Source organism: Protomyctophum parallelum, assembly GCF_964188405.1.
Source record: "Protomyctophum parallelum genome assembly, chromosome: 5".
Classification (NCBI taxonomy): Eukaryota; Metazoa; Chordata; class Actinopteri; order Myctophiformes; family Myctophidae; genus Protomyctophum; species Protomyctophum parallelum.
In genome coordinates this window covers 48,243,195-48,261,925 of record NC_139702.1, presented here as the reverse complement: position 1 = coordinate 48,261,925, position 18,731 = coordinate 48,243,195, and the positions used below count along the sequence as shown (strand labels likewise).

The window sequence follows — 18,731 nt, the reverse complement described above, 5'->3', positions numbered from 1 at the left end:
ACAAAACCTCTCTATATATCCATTGCTTGTTCTTTTGACTTTCTCGTCCTAAACCACATATTTGTTCACACACGTGTGTGTGTGTGTGTGTGTGTGTGTGTGTGTGTGTGTGTGTGTGTGTGTGTGTGTGTGTGTGTGTGGTCTGCAGTATTCTAGCAGTCATAGGAAAATCCACACCTACACTTGTTGCGACAACAGCAACTCTACATCTGACCTCAAACCCTTAGATCTCCATATATGGATATATGCCAGAACCTGTTCTGACATTCCATATGTTCATCCTTCCCCATACATCCTTCCTCTTCGATGTCTCCCTTTTGACCAATACCTGTCCATTCAAATTTCAAACTCTAGACGGGCCTGCCCCAAAGTAATTAGTTCAGCTGCGCCCGGCAGCCGACGAAAACTAGAGTTCTCAACAGGCCCGAAAATGAAGGCCCGGTCCTACCTGGGCCCTCATGAAACCCTGTACACTCAAGAGAATGTCCCCGCTACCACCCTTAGATCTCCATATACTGTATGGAGCTCACCTGTTCTGTTCTGACATTCCATATGTTGATCTGACCTCATCAAACCCTGTAGACTCAAGACATGCTCCTTATATGGCCAGTACAGAATTCATTCCATGGCTGACCCCTCCATGCCAAAGTGTCAGCGCTCGCCCAGCAGTCTGCCGTTAACGAGGCGGATGCATGCACGCTTCTCGCCCTCAGGCGTCTTACTGGTAATATCTTACTTGGCCTAGGGTGGTAGTGGCTCAGGGGTAGAGTTAGTGTCCTTGAGAACGACTCTGAACCCCTAATTGCTCCTGATGTGCAGGTTGGTGCCTTACTGCCTTGCATGGTTTCATCTGCCGGATGAAATCATGAATCGGTGGATGAATGTGTGTGTGAATGGGTGAATGTAATGCATCTAGTCTAGTCTAGAGAAGCTACTGGGTTGTCCGTCCGCTATGCCATTTGAACAACCAATTCCCTTCACTCTGAATAAAACTTCTGACAAAGGGGGTCACTAATCCTCGTTAAATAGAAACACTGGGAGGGAATGTTTGAGGACATACAAGGTTTTGACTGCCAGAGAGTAGCAATTTACATTTCCCTTGCCATCTCTAAATATTCCTTCCTCCCTCTCCCTCTCACCCCCCATCCCCATCCATCCCCCTCTCTCTCTCTCTCTCTCTCTCTCTCCCTCCCCCCCCCCCCCCCCCTCTGTTCTTTTTTCTTTTCCTCTCTCGATCCATCTTTGCAGAGAGGCAATGCTGGCCCCTGGGGACTGAACCCAATACAACACACAAATTCAAACACATTTACAAAATCACATCCGCAGCAATGTGACACACTAGCGAAATTGTGAGAAACTTACTTAGTTAGTTATTGGCAGTGTGGAGGGGGCATGTGTGGTTTATATTTAGCATTCTACTGGGGTGTGTGCGTATCTGTGTGTGTGTGTGCGTGTGTGTGTGTGTGTGTGTGTGTGTGTGTGTGTGTGTGTGTGTGTATCTGTGCATGCGCAACGTGTGTGTGTGTGTGTGTGTGTGTGTGTGTGTGTGTGTGTAATTATGACGATAGGGACATTCTTCCAGGCCTGTTACACGCTCCTGAAGCAAATGCGTTAATTAAGGGTATCTTGTGTCGCATGAGCACACTCTCCTCTCCTCTCCCCCAGCCCTTACTCTCTCCCTCTCTTTCTCTCTCTCTCTCTGATGTGGTATAGAATTTTCACTCTGTTTTTGTATCGCTATGTAACAGGAGAGGACAGCAGGGTAGTAATGTGAAGAAGAAGAGAAGAGATGAAGAGATGGATGGATGGATAAAGAGAGTTAAGAGGATGGGAAAAGAGGAGAGGAGGTTATTTTTAGGTGTTTCAGCAGGCTGTTTCACCGTAAGGAGGGACAGTGTGGCTCCAACTCCGGATTAGCAACACCTACTGTGGCGCGCACGGCACGGCACACACACACACACACACACACACACACACACACACACACACACACACACACACACACACACACACACACACACACACACACACACACACACACACACACACACACACACACACACACACACTCCCTTTCTCTCGCTCTTTATAGATAGATTATGCTATAGAGTATAATTTGCCACTGACATAGCATCTTTGTTTTTAGTAATCAGAATTTCATTCATATTTTTATTTCAAAGCAAACAATCCCCACAGGCTGACAAACTCTATTCCTGTGACTTTGTGTTGACCTTGCCATTATCCGACTGCTGCTTACCCAGTCAGATAACACAAAAAACACCCGCACGTGTGTGTGCGTGCATGCTCGCGCGTGTGTGTGTGTGTCTACATGCTTCTACTGTATGTCAGTAAGTGCAAAGGTGCTCAAGGTGCCTTTTGTGTGTGTGTGTGTGTGTGTGTGTGTGTGTGTGTGTGTGTGTGTGTGTGTGTGTGTGTGTGTGTGTGTGTGTGTGTGTGTGTGTGTGTGTGTGTGTGTGCGCGAGCGAGCGCGACTCCTACCTCTTTCTCTCAGGTTCCGGAACAGTGTAGACGTTCCCCTCCACACTGGCGGAGTGTCTATCAAGATTTTCTCTAGCTCCTGAAAAACACACACACACACACACACACACACACACACACACACACACACACACACACACACACACACACACACACACACACACACACACACACACACACACCACACACACACACACACACACACACACACACACACACACACACAATGATTTAGAAACACTGCTTACTTTAACCTTCAAAAGAAATAAATGGAAGATAAGAGCACAACAGAGAGAGAGAGAGAGAGAGAGAGAGAGAGAGAGAGAGAGAGAGAGAGAGAGACGGAGAAAAAGAGAAACAGAGAACAGAGAAAGAAAGGAGAAGATGGAAGAAGAAGAGACTGATGGAGACCGACTAACTGAGAGAGAAACAGCAAAGTCAGTCGGATTTGTGTATTCACATTTAAAACCATGCACCTACAGTAGGAATGTTGTTCAAATCTGATCAGAAATCAGCTTTGGTTGCTTTTCTTCTCTTTTTGACAAAACCATGACAATAGACAACAAATAAACATACGTACACATTGAGGCTGAGAGAGAGAAAGGCAGAGAAAGGTGGAGACAGACAGACAGACAGACAGACAGACAGACGTGACAGGAACCCCCGTTGATGTTGATGGCTGCCACGAGTGGCAGCGGCGAGGTGCGCTTCAGCCGACTCAGCAACATTCAACTTGCATACCGATAGTGACCAAATCGTAAAGCATAACTTGACAAAGCATTTGACATCACGGGTACCCCCGACATGTCAAATAGTGCTGTTATTGGTCAAAGCCGTCTCTAGCCATCAACCATTTGACGGAGGAACTGACAGAGAGACAGAGAGACAGAAATGTACAAAACGAGACACAACTCTTCCCCACCTGTTTGGTCAGGGACTTCCAGGGCTTCTTGTCTGTGAGCGACAGAAGGAGACAAAAGGAGAGAAAGAAATAGAGGAAAGTTTGGGTGGGCTTGATTAGATAGCATCTGACTGTATCTATAAATGGGCCTTAATGTGCAGGGCACAGACATAACGCACGTGCGCGCACACACACACACACACACACACACACACACACACACACACACACACACGCACACACACACCAGTGCAATGCAGTGTTATATATACACTCTCATCATCACAGGGCCATTTGTACTGTCTAAAGTGCCCCATGCTTGTCTTTGTAGTACATGGAATGTTCCTGTAAAAGCCCATCTTACTTTTTTCTGTTTTATACAACAGAGCTCATCTAATTCAACTTCAAAGGAGGCATTAGAGCCAGTGGGCCGCTGAGTGTGTGTGTGTGTGTGTGTGTGTGTGTGTGTGTGTGTGTGTGTGTGTGTGTGTGTGTGTGTGTGTGTGTGTGTGTGTGTGTGTGAGACTGTGTGTGTGTGTGTGTGTGTGTGTGACTGTGTGTGTGCACGCATGCCTATATCTGGTGTCAGTGAGTCAGTTTAGACGTAAACATACACACACACACACACACACACCTTGCACACAACACTATACTAAGCCTTAGTAACTGGTATATTTGCCTATTTAGTAGTGTTTGTGTGCACGTGTGTGCATGTGTGTCTGAGAAAGAGAGAGATTTGTTTAATTCTAGATTTGACTCTACCTGTAACGGTAAGGACATAGTTTAAACACAACAGCTGTTGGAATTAAGTGCCAGAATTGGGCATTAGTTCCAGTTTGAGAAGGTACGACTGTACGAGTAGGAAGTTAGTTACAGAGTAAATGTGCTCCTCACAAGTATAGAAGTGTGTGGTATGTGTATGTATGTGTGTGTGTGTGTGTGTGTGTATGTGTGTGTGTGTGTGTGTGTGTGTGTGTGTGTGTGTGTGTGTGTGTGTGTGTGTGTGTGTGTGTGTGTGTGTGTGAGTGCGTGCGTGCGTGCGTGCGTGCGTGCGTGCGTGCGTGCGTGCGTGCGTGCGTGCGTGCGTGCGTGCGTGCGTGCGTGCGTGCGTGCGTGCGTGCGTGCCTGCGTGCCTGCCTGCCTGCCTGCGTGCCTGCGTGCCTGCGTGCCTGCGTGCCTGCGTGCCTGCCTGCCTGCCTGCGTGCCTGCCTGCGTGCCTGCCTGCCTGAGTGCGTGCGTGCGTGTCTGACTAACATTAACCTCAGACTAAACAATAGCCGTAAAGCAATTCGCTTTGAGAGCGCCTGGACAGAGCTAATCTGTTACTACTGCCTGTGTAGGCTAGGTTTCTCACATTACTTGAAACCCCCTAGAAAGCCTCTCTGTCGACCCAACGCAAAGCAATGTTGGCTTATTGCAAACAGACGTACCTGACAAAACAGGACACATGATACAGCATGGGTTTCTTTATTCTCTTAAAATCTCTCTCTCTCTCTCTCTCTCAGACAGACAGACAGTCAGACAATACCCTGTCTTATATCTTGATACTGTTAGCTGTATCCTGTCGTGTGGAGCAATGTCTGTTATTCCATTATTTTCTCAAAGACACTAAGTGGCAGCGATCAGGAAGTTAAAATCAGCTTACATTTCTTTAATTGTATTAATATATTTAGTGTTTTAGGGTAGGGTAAATAATATTAACGGCGTACTTCAAGAGCTGCTTCACTGCAGCAATGCATCTCCCAGCCAGAATAGGGCAGATGACGATGTTTTCACATCTGGGTTCATCGCTCGCAGACCTCCATTTTAAGAAATGGCTTGTGTTAGCAGTAGCTCACAATGTTTATCTTTCGCCAGAAACGTTAATATGTCGGGAGCGATGCGATGTGAAATCACAAATCAGATCTGAACATCAGATGGTCACCACGGACAGCGCTCATAGTTAAGATTCTACTTTTGATGGGACCCTATGGAATGAGGACGCACATCTCCTGGTGCTGGGGTGACAAAGGCATTGCCTAGCAACCGGGTCAGAGTTAAAAGTTGATTTTCAGCGAGACGGTTTCATATTGATAAAGTACAAACCCTGTAACACCCGGATATATTTCTACTTGCAAAAAAGAGATTTCAACTTTAATACTACTTGTACTACTAGGATTTTGTAGAGGAAATTATGTTATTTTTTTTTGAAGAAAGAAAAAGCACATTTTATGCACATTTATAATAATTATTAAAATAAATAATAATAATAAATTAATAATTTACATTTGGGGGATATCTTTCACAATAATAAACAAAACATGTTTTAGATTATTCTAATGATCACAAAAAAATATATATTACAGTTATTTTACTTACTTTTATCAGGGTTAAAGGTCAAAGGTCATAGGTTAAAAATGGTTCAGTCCAGAGATTTTTAATTTGTGTGAATTTCAGCCTCTGTGGGGGCTATGCAAATATCATGACCAATGGCATTGAAATGAACATCAATGATGACGTTTAGGTGAAAAAAATTACAGATTTTTTAATTAATTAATTAAAATATGTTGTATTATTGCAATGTTGGGTGTTACAGGGTTAATTGCATTACATTAAAAGCAGACAACAGGGCCTAGGCCGTGGCGTAACGGTCTGGGCACCGGACTGGTAATCCAGTCGCAGTGTGCCGCGGGTTCGACTCCCGAACCCGACACGGCCTTTACTGCATGTCATCCCCCCATCTCTCTCCCGTTTCCTGTCAGCCTACTGTCTGTCCCTTCAAAAATCAATAAAAGGCGTAAGCCGCAAAAAAAATATCTTAAAAAAAATAAAATAAAAGCAGACAACAGCTGGATTTTAAATGATGTCAAAGTCAGCCAATTACGTGTCTCCCACATTTGTGTGTGTTCTTGCAACCCCGCAAACCACTAATGTAGTGGTTAGTGTAGTGACCAATCAGCACTAGATTTCTTGGGCACGCCGACACTAAATACCTCAATATTTTAGCATTTTGTGACTTTTCACATTTTGCAAAGTCATGATGTCAGAGCCACTGGCCCAGCAGGGACATACTTGGGTAGGACTGACATCATCAACAAGACATCATCAATATGACACACGCAATATATTTACCGTGAAGCCACAACTTTATTAGCCATAATCTGTTACATTAAACTAACAAGGTCTGTGGTCACAAAGTCTGTGTACTTTGCTTTGCTTCAAACACAGAACACTTTTTAAGAAAACTGGTGGAATTATTTTTGGTTTTTATTACTAGATGTTAATTTCTGACCCGTAATGAGAGTGGTCAATATTTGACAGTAAACAAGCAAAGCCAATACGTACTACTTGGTTCGCTCATGGTGACTGACTGGATGAAGTTCTGCGGGGTCATGTACAGCTGTCCTTCATACTCCACAGAGCTGAACATGCGGAAGCGGTACTCATGAGAGGACATGTACACATCCCCATCCTCAAAGTCAAACGGACGCTCCTGGAATGACACAAACACACAAATACAAATACATCAGGATTTTTGTTTACCAGTCTGCTTTTAGTTTATCTTTATCTGGCTGCCATTTGAAATGAATTGTCTTGGAATTCTGAGCATGCGTGATTATGGATCCCACGAGGGTAGAGCTGCCTTACCATTTGTCTGATTGGCTCCTGGGCAGGCATAGTTTTACTATATTTAGGTATAATTTTACTGAGGTTAGGTTTAGGCATAGTTTCACTAGGGTTAGGTTTAGGGTTAGGTTGCAGAAATGAGAACGGTCAATCACAGTGACTACTGAACAATCACAGCAGGGCTTTGGGATCCATAATAATCCAGTACCTGACCTGTAGACCTGCTCGCAATTTGGAGTGAATTTCTCACTTGAACTGAGTCAATGGGTCCCTAGACATGGAAAATCAACGAGGTGCTCGTCCGCCATAGTGGCACGAATGGCGCAATGGCCACATCAAATATGGCCAATATGAAAATACAACTTTTTTGTTTCTGGGTGTATTTGCACATGTAATTCTGACTAATTCAGCTGTGTGGAATGATACTATTTTAAACATTTTGGCTGATATTGACCTTTAAAGGTCATGGTCAAGGTCATTTTGCTATTCCGAAGACATTAGCCATACAGTAACTTGACCATTGCTGGGAGTAAGCATAAGTGCAATTACCGGTAGTCTATTTCAACTAATTCTGACATTTAAAATTAATTTCTGATATTACTTTGACCATTAAGGATAATCTTGTGATTGAGATATCAATATACATCTTTTTATTCAATAACTCAATTAACAATTTTTGTCTTTACTTTCACTTTTTTCGTAATTATTACGAAAGACATGAACATAAATATATAACAATTCTAAATGTCCCCCTTTAACTTTTATTTTAATTGGTGCTTTAATTAGAATATGAGTCTATATGGAAATAAAAGTGATATAGTCATAACACAAAATCAAATAACACTTTTACTAAGTGCACCATTGTGTGCATGCCAGTTAGTGTGATGGTTTTGGGTCTTAATGCCAATTCTTTGGAGTTTGGCTGGAGACCTGGAGTTGGTATGGTGGTGCATCATCAAGAATGCTGTAGTCTCCAAAAGAGAATGAAACTGGAATCTACATGTGGCTACTGTCAATGACTATGTAAATCTTTGCAGAATGGGACTGCATAAACTACCTGCGTCATGGCTCATGGTATCTTGAACAAATCAAGGTTCTAGAGTTCACACATCCTGAGCTCTACCGGCGCTTTTCTATAGGCCAGTGGGTTGTTCAGGATCGCCCAGGCTGATTCTGCACTGGACGTGAAATGAAGGTCGAGCAGACCATTCAGCGAGGTCCAGCTGGTCACTATGTAGTAGGAGAATTTGTGGCAGAATTTGAGCTCTTGTTCCACGAGATTGCATGAGTCAATCACCAATGTCCTCAACCTTCTCACCAACAACCACACCATGAAACACACAGAATGCCATCTCGAGCATGCACTGAGTACCAATCACCGGCTTTCACCGCCTTACATTCAACCGTAATGTGGTGATGCTGCTGGACTTTGTGCTAGAGTGTCAGAATCCATACTCGATGGCGGTCAATGTGCCTGTGCTACTGCAAAATCTGCTCACAAAGCAGGCTGTTGACCGAGGGGTCGCTGCACGCCTGCTAAATTGTCTAAAAATGGGGAGCGTGTCTACTGCTCATACAGACAGGAGAGGTTAGTTTAATAGACTAAAGACAATGAGCACAACCATACCAAAGCGGAAGATACCTTATTTCAACAAGCAACCACAGAAGACACCAACAACCATTCTGAACGAGCAGAAGTTAGTTTCATCCAAAGACATGGCCGAGGCAGATACAGTAGGACTATGGGCATTGCTAAGGAGCAGGGCATGAATATCCAGGAGATACTTACTCACGATGTGCTCTCAGCATCTCCCCTGCTTGATGGTGACCTTCCAGCTCATGTCAACAAGTCAAAACTTGTCAGTGAGATTGAGCCTGAACTTGACCTCACCCAATGGAGTCCAAAGTCTACTCTTGCCACTCATGTTGTGGTAGACTTCATGTAAGAAATGCGGCAGATGCCACTAGCACAATTGCCTACTTTAAGTGCTGTTATCGAAACCATCATCAGGTCAACATCATCCCTTTGCCAAGAGCCAGAGTTCATCCATATCATACTCGATTCTTAAATTGAGATGTCTCTAGTCTAAAGGAAGGGGTGCGCATGCAGCACACAGATTCAAGAACATGAATCGACATTGTTGGCATGAACAGAGACACACCTATCCCTCAGCAACTTCACAAATTCTGGGAGTCTAAGAAAAACAAGCCGAATCTCCAGCTGCTAGTTCGGGATATGGTGTGCCTGCCATCAAGTCTGTGGCAATGCCATCATTGTCAGCTCTGTTGTCTGTGATGATGAGGTGCTCCCAGAAAAGGCAGCCGGCGGTGAAGAGATCCCAGACCTCTTGAACTGGATTGAGGAGGCTGACACCAGATTGGTGGTGAATGTGGAGTGGGCTGTTCGTATGAAGCAGAGCAAGAGAGTTGTCATATAGTCACCTTCACATTACTGCTACACTACACCCCATACTTCCAATCACATGGGGTTGAAGGAGATCTGGCAGCAGTATGGCACTGGCGAGCACCACTAGCCACGACCGTGATCAAGGCACATATCCTGACTGCCATGACTAGAGAAGAACTGCATGAGCAAGGTGGGGACCAAACATGCAGCTATGGCTTCTGACCCAGTAAAATATTTAACAAACTTTGAAGAATCAGACACCTTGACAGAACAAGACACAGCGTTGGCAGAGAAGTACTTGGTGCGTGTCTGGGCAGGGGCCAGGTCAAGTACAACTGCTGAGACATTTGATGACCTCAGGGTGGAAAGCTATACCAGTACCAGAGCTGGAATTGATGCTCTCCCTCCCACAAGTAGTGTGATCACAGGTCACATCCAATGAGGTGCTTTTCTGATGCATCGGGCTTGCCACCTGCTTGAGACAGCAAAGTAACCCAAGGCACTTTGGTACACTCCTGCCATTAAAATGTCTGAAGCCCTTAACACCCAGTTTGCACACAGTATGCAAGTGGGCAGGCAAGTGTGACACTCTGCGATATGGTTCCATGCATCATATTTTGCCATGGAAAACTGGAACTTCCCTCATGTAAAATCCCATCAGAATGGTTCTCTTTGTGTGAAATTGTTATTTGATTTTGTTATGATTGTTATATGTTTAAAAACGAAAAATACAATAAAAGTGAAAGTAAAGACAAAAACCGTTGAGTTATTGAATAAAATGATTTATATTGATATCTCAATCACAAGATTATGGTCAAAGTAATGGTCAAAGTAATATCAGAAATTAATTATAAATCAGAATTAGTCGATATAGACTTAGCGCACCTCGTTGATTTTTCATGTCTATGGACCCATTGACTCAGTTCAAGTGAGAAATTCCCCATTGAATCCTCTAACACCAAAATGCAAGCAGGTCTACAGGTCAGGTACTGGATTATAATAACGTGGGCAGGTGAGGTGCTGGAAGAGGAAATTCCATACATTTTCTGCATAGCAGATTTTATTTTCAGCTACAATGACATAACAATCTAAGATAGACTTACACTATACTGTGATCAACGTGGTTGTAAAACAATGCTCTATGCTGGAAATGGTCGACGTCAGCACAAATCAGCAGCACATGCACAAATATGGAAGGCAACAGTTGACATTAGCCAAAGGTTTCTTGTGTGTGAAAATAGACCAGAGTAGAGTTCTGCGTGGGATTGTTTTCTAAGCCCAAACCACACTGGTAGGGACTGCTTGGGACAAAACCGTTTTAAGGTCAACCACGCCAATGCAACTCATTGCAACTCAATGAGTTGCATTGGTGTTGGTGTGGTTGATCTTAAAAACCGTCTTGACCCTTTGCTTTGGGCTTCAATCCCCTCCCACTGGATTTCGGCACAATCCCACTCACGGCTGCAGTTAATTTCTGACCGCTGCTCCCACCCGCAACAACACTTAAAGTGCTGTTCAGTTCCGCATAAAGCTAAGCTGCTAATAATGTCTTGTACCACACAATCCTGTAATATTTCAATTGCCACCCTAAACATTACAAACATAAATACAGAATGAGAGAGTGAGGGAGAGAGACAGCCATTACACAGCACCACGGACAGCGACACGTGGGCTCGACAGGACTCTCTTTTTGTTTATTTTTCTTTTTTGGCATTTTTTGGCATTTATTGATAGATATACAGTAGTCTTACAGGAAATGGGGAGAGCCATGGGGGAAACACACATCAAAGGTCATTGGGATCGGGACTCTAACCCGCGACACGCTGTCAGGCGTTTACCAGCCTACTGTAGGTGCCCAGACGGCTACACCAGTGCAAATTCAATAAGGAAGATCTCTCACGCTTTTATTAAGGTTATCAGCACTGGTATAGTCTGCACCACTTGCCTGATTCTTGCCTGATGAAGACCTAGAGTCGAAACGTTGCAATTCCTTGCCTTTAATAAAAGACTCATGGAGCTCTAGTGTGCAATGTTTTTTCCTCGTCCTTGAAGTTTGCCTTGATGCCCGACACATCACCTGGCCTAAATATAGGCATTGAGATGTGCACACAATCTTCTCTGTGAATACTATAGTCTGTGTCACCTCCATCTTCCCATGCTGTCAAAAATCCTTTCATTCACAAATCCAAGCGTGAGCCCTACTAACCAATCTAATTCTAATCTACAACCAATCCGAAGCCAGCCAATCAGCGATTGGGCTCTGTTCTATCAAAATTAGAGGATGCCTTTATGGCTTTATCTCCGCTCCTGTAGCATTCCACTTCCGTGTAAGCCATTATGACATTTTTGACAGACCATAACAAAGGAACGCATTGTCAGTTAGCCAAAAAAAAAGCGCTAACACACAGTGAAAAGCTCTGTGATTATCAACGGTCAGGGAACCGATCGTATTGGAGATAAATATTCTGTGACTACTTAAAAGCTAAGAAAGAAATCACATTCGTGTGAAGTGAGGGGCGCTCTTATCATCATCCATCATCCCATTCCGTGCTCAGACAATCCCTCAAAAATTGAAAATCGCTGCCAGGGGATGAATTATCTTTGTATTTACTCCGGCAGTGAATAAGGTTACTAGATTATAATTCACATACCTCATACATCAAGGAAGGCAATTATGTTTCTGCACTCTCTAATAGGTCTACAAATCTACATCTATCCTAAGATGCCATCAAAGAAAGCTTTTTGGTTTACATGTTAACTCGAGCTAGGTTCTAAACAAGAAAGCATGTTTACAGTTGTTGCACAGAAAGTAATGCTACTTTTGCAATGTAGTTAAATAAAAATTGTGAAAGAAGCTCGGGGGGGGGGGGGGGGGGGGGGATAAACCATTAAAAAAAGATTCGTCGGTCAAACATCATTGTTTGTTTTAGAGCAGTGGTTCTCAAACATTTTCATGTCAAGGGCCACCAATATTTTAAAGAAACTTTACTTTCCAAAGTAGCATAATGACTGGACTTGGAAACACTGTGAACAGTTCTACAAGCTCAAGATATGAAATATAAGGTATTAATAGGCTAGTTGTATTGTTAATAATATCCATAATTAGGGCTCCTGGTTTAATGGGCCACCTGGCCACATACATACACATACATACAGTATATATTCAGTTCCACTGAATCCCTGTAAACCTGTCTGTCTGTCTCAACTGTTCATCCAATCAACTTCACACAAGGTGGGGTGTATTGCTGAGGATCCAATGAAGGATCAAGTGTGAAGTGCAGACAGACACTGCACTGCAATAACTAAAGGGGCTGAACATGCGCTAACTATTGAACACAGAGAAAACTCTGCAGTTCACTATGCAGACAGCAGCAAAACTGTATCTCCCCCCCTGTTGTCTTTGAGCCTTCATAATGAGAAGATTGGGCTATTCTTAGCATCAACTCTTTAGTTTCTGAGATGCTGAGTAGTCAGCAGCTCTGGCAGAGTACAATGAGGGTAGCGAAAGCATCCACATGCGCTTGTGGGCAAACACACATGCACAACACACGCACGCACGCACACACGCACACACACACACACACACACACACACACACACACACACACACACACACACACACACACACACACACACACACACACACACACACACACTCTCCCTATCCCCCCCCCCCCCCTCTCTCTCTCTCTCTCTCTGAAAACCCCATCAGCCCAGCAGCTTGATTAGTAGAGAGTGGCTGTGCCAATGATTGTGCTGCATGCAGCTGTATAATTAGCAGAGTGGCTTCCAAATGTAACCCTGCTTGGCTGCAGGGCTCTGCTCTACTCAGCAGAGCTAGCATGCTTATTAGCATACGGATTCATTCATAAAGCTTTGATGCTTGCCTTCACCAAGGGAGCTCATGGAGCCATAAATAGGAAACGAGGGGGTTGGCTTCTTATGGTGCATTGGAATGCCTGTGGCTTTGTCTCTGGATAATTAATCAAGTTTATAAAGTTATAGAGTTAGGTTCATAAACTGAACATTTTGGAAGCTATTTGGAAATTAATACATGGACCTTTGTGTTATATGTCCTCCTTACAGCATTTAATTTTGGAATGACTATTTATGAGAATTGACTGAATTGAATTGTTGGAAGACATAAAATAAAATGGAACAGCCTGAAATAGCTGCGGAATTTTAAAAGAGAAAAATGTTTGGCCCCTACCTACGTTAAAGTACCCCCTGCCAGGCCTCTTCCCAATTATCCCCATCAACCTTTAGTGTCATCTATGTTGAGCATGTACATTGTACAGTATGTATACATTTAGGTGGCATTGTAGTTTTATTTCTGAGAAGCAGAAGTTGTTAGAGAATTTGTTATGAATGCAGAAAGTTATTTCATTATCAAAACAAAGTTATTACAAACATTTATTTGAATGTACCACAATGTAATACAAACTGTACACACTTTCCATACACAATACATCAAATAAAAAATGGTTAGCCTAGCCTACCCAATAGCCAGACCCATAAGCCACATTTGTGCCAGGTTTGGAGGTGGTTGCACTACTGTACCATTTGCAATATTGTCCCATGGTTGGATTGGGGTATACATGTCCATTCCCACTGATCCTTATCTGATCTGATTTGGATTTTGGGGAGTTCAAAACCAAAAATCAGGATTGGGATCACTCTGATATCTGATCAAATCAGGAAATCCAAACCAAGCTGTGATCTGGATTAGATATTCAAAATGGGTATAGTTCAAAACACAAACGTAGGATTGGGATCAGTTTGATCAAAAAATACATTGATACCACTGGGGGGCTGAATTGTCAGTAGATTACAAAGCAAAACACACTTTACAATTAATTTGAACATAATGTTTCAATATACATTGAAACACAACAAGATGGTAAATTGAAATAACTAGACCGGTGCCCGGCTGTAGAGCACTGAGTCTGTAACGATTGAAGTTGAAGATCCATGCCGCACCCGGCTATGCAATACCAGGGTTTCCTGCACAATGTTGTTGGCATGGCGCTGCGCCATGCTTGAAATAAATTGCGCCATTTTCTTTTTGAGGGGGATAGTGAGGGGGATAGTGAATCATAGTGTGTGTGTGATGTGAAATGTCCAGTACCTCCACAGTACCTCCCCAGTGCCTCCCCCAGTGCCACCCCAGTGTCTGCCCAGTGTCTGCCCAGTTTCCGCCAAGTGCCTCCCCAGTGTCTGCCCAGTGGCTCCCCAGTGTCCCCCTGAGTGCCTCACCACTGCCTCCCCAATGTCTCCCCAGTGTCTGCCCAGTGCCTCCCCAGTCTCCCCAGTGCCTCCCCAGTGTCTCCCCAGTGCCTCCCCAGTGTCTTCCCAATGCCTCCCCAGTGCCTGCCCAGTGTCTGCCCAGTGCCTCCCCAGTCTCCCCAGTGCCTCTCCAGTGTCTTCCCAATGCCTCCCCAGTGCCTCCCCATGTCTCCCCAGTGCCTCCCCAGTGTCTCCCCAGTGCCTCCCCAGTGCCTCGCCAGTGCCTCCCCATGTCTCCCCAGTGCCTCCCCATGTCTCCCCAGTGCCCCCCCAGTGTCTCCCCAGTGCCTCCCCAGTGTATTCCCAATGCCTCCCCAGTGCCCCCCCAGTGCCTCCCCATGTCTCCCCAGTGCCTCCCCAGTGTCTCCCCATTGCCTCCCCAGTGCCCCCCAGTGCCACCCCAGTGTCTCCCCAGTGCCTTCCCAGTGTCTTCCCAGTGCCTACCCAGTGCCTGCCCAGTGTCCCCCCAGTGCCTCCCCATGTCTCCCCAGTGCCTCCCCAGTGTCTCCCCAGTGTCTCCCCAGTGCCTGCCCAGTGTCCCCCCAGTGTCTCCCCAGTGTCCCCCCAGTGCCTCCCCATGTCTCCCCAGTGCCTCCCCAGTGTCTCCCCAGTGCCCCTGCAGTGCCTCCCCAGTGTCCCCCAGTGTCCCCCCAGTGTCTCCAATAGCAATACAAGAGCAATAATACAAATTAATCTTAATTTATTAATCAAATTCATTAATTCATTAATCAACTTTTTCGCCGCGTGGCCATAGGCCGCGCGCCAGAAGGTCCCCCCGCACCCAGCACCATGCCAAGGCCTTTCCCTGCCGGAAATACCCGTTGTACCCGTGTCAGAGTACCCGTTCCACCCCATCTGTGTCCCTTTTATGCCCATATATGGACATTTCTGTATGTGTCTCTCTGTGTCCCTTTATTCCTATATATGTAGCTTATATAAATGTTTAAATATTAAGGCATAGAGGTAAGTCACTACAACGCCTCATCATTGTCTTAGGACAGTCATCTTTCTAATGAATTAACATGCTAATCAACATTTGATGTACTTTAATAACAATAGCTGCACCTTAGCATGTTAATTAGAAAGATTATCTAAGACAATGATGAGGCGTGCCTTATGGGAGTTGGGTCAACTTGGGTGGCATATAGACTGCATGAAATGCGGACCATTGGAAAAGCATTACAATATCCACATGAAGACAATTAAGTTGGCCTACTATCACCTTAAGAACAGTGACAGCTCTTGCCATATTTCTCAGGGAAGTAAAGGCAATTGTTGCTATTATGGATACTGTTCCTTAAGTTCAAACCCAGTTATTGCATGAGTTGTGTGATGGGCGAAATACTCTACTGGGAGCTGAGGCGTTGAGCTCCACCTCAGGCCTCAAAGATCCTTCCCAGCACATTGAAAAGTGGATAGACAGGCAGAGCTTTGCGTGAACATGCTAAAACTGTCAGTCACGGCAGTGTGGTAGAATATTTTGATAGAAAATTCCTCTCTTTCAGCGTTGGTGGAGCATCTCCAGTCCACATCACTCTAATGAACAAACTGCCATTTATTATCAAGAATTAAATGGTTTATGTTTCAGCATAATTCAGAAAGAACTTGTCTTACATAATCACTATATATTAGAGAAGGGTGCTCATACTTTTTGGCATGAGAGCTACTTTCAAAATGACCAGTTCAACAAGATCTACTGACCAAAATAATTATTATCCCTTTGCTGGAAATAGTATAAAGTTACATGAGACACACTTGGAATGTGAAATAGAGGGGGGGAATGGAATTGGTATAGGTTCTCTTGCATATACTGTAACTTAGTAATGCTACTGATGTTTGTGTGCAACACTCTTGAAAACAAAGTATGGCATTGTGGGTTTGAGCTGACAGGCCCTTTTTGATTATGTGTTTTAAGGCATGTGGTCTACCAGCACAGCCTTTGTGATCTAGTGGTAGATCACGATCTTAGAGTATATATTAATAGAGACGGCACCGGATTTCTCCTCCCATCCACTTGCATTAGGTTGCTCAAAAGCGCATGAGGCGATTTCACTCCTCCTTCCGGGTAGGAACAGAGTGCATTCTGGGCTGGATTGGACCAAAACACATGAACGCACTGCCGTTGACTATCATTGCACGCGTTCACGTAAGTGATCAATAATTTCTAATTTTAGTCATAGAGGGCTAATGTTTAAATGCATATGTCTTATTAGCCAGGGATCCTTTTAAGGTAGCTAAAAATATGATCAACAATTACTTCTGGCCTGGGCTGTGGGTTCGACTCCCGATCCCGACGGCCTTTACTGCATGTCACCCCCCCAACTGTCTCACCATTTCTTGTCAGCCTATACTGTCTGTCCCTCCATAAAAAATGTAAAATAAAGGCGAAAGCCACAAAAAAACATTACTTCTAGCTGTCTTGTCCTCATATGAGCATGCAGGTACAAGTACACAATAGGCCTATACAAGCCTCCAAAATTATTCAAACTCATTTTAGATTAATTTAGAATGTGTTTTTAAATGAGCTTTATATGGGCTTAGGCGGCCCAGGCCGTGGCGTAACGGTCTGGGCACCGGACTGGTAATCCAGTCGCAGTGTGCCGCGGGTTCGACTCCCGAGCCCGACACGGCCTTTACTGCATGTCATCCCCCATCTCTCTCCCGTTTCCTGTCAGCCTACTGTCTGTCCCTTCAAAAATCAATAAAAAGGCGTAAGCCGCAAAAAAAATCTAAAAATCTATATGGGCTTAGGCTATTATATAAAATAAAATGGGCCATATACGTACAAGTCTTGCCACAGACACTTTGTCGGTGTACGGACATGTTGATGAGCCCTGGTCAAAAGTGCTGTGTTATTTTTAAACAAACTAATAATAAAACTGTTTATTGAATAGGGTATAGTCTCTCTCTCTAGCATGCCTGCCGCTATTTCAGCACCAGCTGAGGTGGAGAGCGACTCTCCTTCATCCTCAGCATGTATCATCATAGTCATCACCACCACCACCAAGCCAAGGAGTGTGAGCCAGCTGTTTCCATGGGGTGGGTGGGTTGGGAAACTTGGATTCCCAAGTTTCCAAATGACACATTCTATCCGCCCAAAACGGAAAAAATAGGCCAATCTGGGCCATAAAAAAACAGAAGCAGGCTAGCCCTGCTCCAAGGCCTGCAGCTACTAGCCTACTGTAGGTCTGAGAGTCTAGGAAATGCAGTGAGGAAAAGTCACAGCACCTTCCTCAAAGACCCAACTCTCTGTCTGTCTGTCTGTCTTCTCTCTGTGTGTGTTCCTTTATGCTACTAAAGAGGAAGAAAGCAGTAGTATATGCTAGGTCTATTCGGCATTTAATAGAAAGCATTTACAAACAGTCACTATATGTGGCATTGCGATGTTCGGGTGAATCCAGAATCCCTATGTTTCCCTGAATTCACGGCTGTTCCGTTATACAAGCGTCAGGGTCTAAAAAGGGGAGCGAGGGAGTCCTTCCTACCTTTTCCTTGGCTTCCACTGCGGGGATGGACGGCAGAAGATTCAGTCCGCGGATGCTGCGCTTGTTTACCCCCGTGCTGCCTCCGGTGTTGTTCGTCATATCGTTGTAGAAGTAGAACGCCACCGCGCCTCCCGCTGCGAGAGACACCCCGACGGACACACACCTCCGCGTCCTCGCTCTTCTGGCCGCCTGACTCCCGACGAGCTCGTTTCCAATCGCCGACCAGAGGTTCAGCTTGCTGGCCAGCGCTGATACTCTGCGGAAAGCGGCCATTGCTGCTGTTGTGTTATGTTGCTGTGATGGGAAATGAGTGCAGGCAGACAGGCAACACAAGACCGTGTGTTCTCTGGTTTCATCGCGAGATGTGCGGCCGTCACTCACTTGTGTCGTGGCCCGTGTCACACCATCTCTGTAGATGCTGAGGCTGAGAGCAAATTTAAGTCCCAGTCCAGACACTTTGAATAGTCTAGAATGTGACGGTTGACTGCATGGTTGTGTGGGGACTGGGGGAGATGTGGTGACATGTGGGAATGTATAGCCAGGTATT

The 18,731-nt window shown here is 44.8% G+C and overlaps 1 protein-coding gene across 4 annotated transcripts in view; it reads right to left on the bottom strand.

Moving 5' to 3' along the window:
• micu3a (mitochondrial calcium uptake family, member 3a) overlaps positions 1–18,477 on the bottom strand; it is a gene marked incomplete at its 3' end in the record, with an annotated part of 54,991 nt that extends 36,514 nt beyond the window's left edge. For 3 of the 4 annotated variants that reach the window (XM_083766213.1, XM_083766214.1, XM_083766216.1), the window contains exons 1-4: positions 18,185–18,477; positions 6,725–6,872; positions 3,422–3,453; positions 2,500–2,578 (exon numbers count right to left, since the gene is read on the bottom strand). In XM_083766213.1, coding sequence (XP_083622339.1) covers positions 2,500–2,578; positions 3,422–3,453; positions 6,725–6,872; positions 18,185–18,457 — 532 coding nt within the window. In that variant the 5' untranslated portion in view covers positions 18,458–18,477. The remainder of the gene's footprint in view (positions 1–2,499; positions 2,579–3,421; positions 3,454–6,724; positions 6,873–18,184) is intronic. The other variant, XM_083766215.1, reaches the window with a different exon arrangement.
• Positions 18,478–18,731: the final 254 nt, after the last annotated feature.